Source organism: Branchiostoma floridae, chromosome 17, assembly GCF_000003815.2.
Source record: "Branchiostoma floridae strain S238N-H82 chromosome 17, Bfl_VNyyK, whole genome shotgun sequence".
Lineage (NCBI taxonomy): Eukaryota > Metazoa > Chordata > Leptocardii > Amphioxiformes > Branchiostomatidae > Branchiostoma > Branchiostoma floridae.
Genome location: NC_049995.1, coordinates 16763869 through 16765618, shown reverse-complemented (window position 1 = coordinate 16765618; position 1750 = coordinate 16763869). Strand labels below are relative to the sequence as shown.

General features: G+C 39.5%; 1 protein-coding gene across 1 annotated transcript in view; it reads left to right on the top strand.

Annotated features, from left to right (window-relative positions):
- Window positions 1–1750, top strand: part of LOC118405159 (dolichyl-diphosphooligosaccharide--protein glycosyltransferase subunit STT3A-like) — a 17578-nt gene that overhangs the window by 12341 nt on the left and 3487 nt on the right. Inside the window, exons 10-13 of the mRNA XM_035804584.1 lie at window positions 104–186; window positions 465–547; window positions 1131–1223; window positions 1502–1567. Coding sequence (XP_035660477.1) covers window positions 104–186; window positions 465–547; window positions 1131–1223; window positions 1502–1567 — 325 coding nt within the window. The remainder of the gene's footprint in view (window positions 1–103; window positions 187–464; window positions 548–1130; window positions 1224–1501; window positions 1568–1750) is intronic.

Sequence of the window (1750 nt, the reverse complement as noted above, 5' to 3'; positions counted from 1 at the left end):
CATCAGCCCACCACCTGGTCATCCTTCTACTTCGACCTGCAGATGCTGGTCTTCATGTTCCCTGGTAAGGAATGTCTTAAACATTGTTTCTCAAGTCTTAAAGGTGTCTTAATGTGTCAGAACATCAGCCCACCACCTGGTCTTCCTTCTACTGTGATCTGCAGATGTTGGTCTTCATGTTCCCTGGTAAGGAATGTCTTAGAATAATTTAAATGTTCTTTCTTGAATCTTAAAGTTGTCTTAATGTATTCTGCTAAGGGGTGTCTTGACAACTGTTATTCAAATCTTCAAGTCTCTTCAAATTCCCTGGTAAGGAGCATCTTACTGTTTCTTAAGTCTTGAAGTTGAAGTTATAATTGCACCAAATGTGCTGGCAAATGGGGAGTGCAATTCAATTTTTAAAGTCTCTGTATATCCCATTGTCTTGCTGATCGAAACTGATAAATATGTTTTGCATTCCCCAGTTGGCCTGTACTACTGCTTCTGCAGACTGACTGATGCCAACATCTTCATCGTCATCTACGGCATCACCAGCATCTACTTTGCTGTGAGTATGACAGTGCCTTTGATTGACTGTTTTGTATCTCAAGTTAACCTTTACTTAGATATTTAAATGACAACCATGGCTGCCCCTAGGACCTGCCTCTCAGTCCCGGGGTGAATGTTTGCTTGACAAAAATTTCACTGTCAAAAATTTGAACTTGATATTGACAGAGAATTGGCAACGAAACTTACAACATGAGCTCCCAAACATTGAGTGGAAAGGATGAAAGATTAAAGCTGGAGACAGCCCAAATCTAAACATACATGTGAAAAAAAATGACCCATAGAAGTTTACACAATTGAAATGGAAAGGACTACACATCCAGATCTCTCTTACATATCAATTCACAGCTAGGATATAAAAACTCATAAATCAAAATCATATCCAGTTGCTTGAGTAACTGTTTTGGCGTATCTTATTACCTGGATGTCTAACCTTCATCGACGCATAATGTGTAGTATCGCTGTTAAACCTTTTGGCATGGATATTGACTGTGTTGTATACATTTGTACGGAAACAGTTTTTTGGTAGATGTGAGAGTAGAGGTACCTACCAGATGATATTGACCATGTGTTGTACCCCCCAGGGAGTGATGGTGCGTCTCATGTTGGTGCTGGCTCCAGTCATGTGCATCCTGTCTGGCATCGGAGTGTCAGGCATCCTCAGCACTTACATGAAGGTATGGCATGGTTTTCTTTTGTCATAAAGGAGACATTTCTTCTCAAGAACGCTGCATATCCATGCATTCAACTTATGAAACCTGGGTATTAGGGATGTGTACTTAAGCATAACATTGGGTATAAGTACTGCAGGAATCAGAGGCGTATTTACACGTCTGGATGTGGACCTATACCTAAACTGTTTGACAAATTTATACTTCACTTCCCTCATTGTCGTTACTTGGTATGTTGCTATGTCAGAATTTCTGAGTCATGTAATTTTCTTGTTTTTTTTTAGAACCTGGACATCTCCAAGGTCCAGAAGAAGACCAAGAAAACTGAAAACTATCCCATCAAGAACGAGGTAAGTTACCTAAACATCTGACCGTTTCCAAAACTGTGTAACTGTTACCTTGCAAACTACATAGAAGTAGTGTAGTAATTATGTACATGTAATAACATCGCATTATAGTTGTTATAATTATTATTTCACCCCAAACTCCAGGTAGCGAGTGTTGTGATCATGATGATGTCACTGTTCCTGACA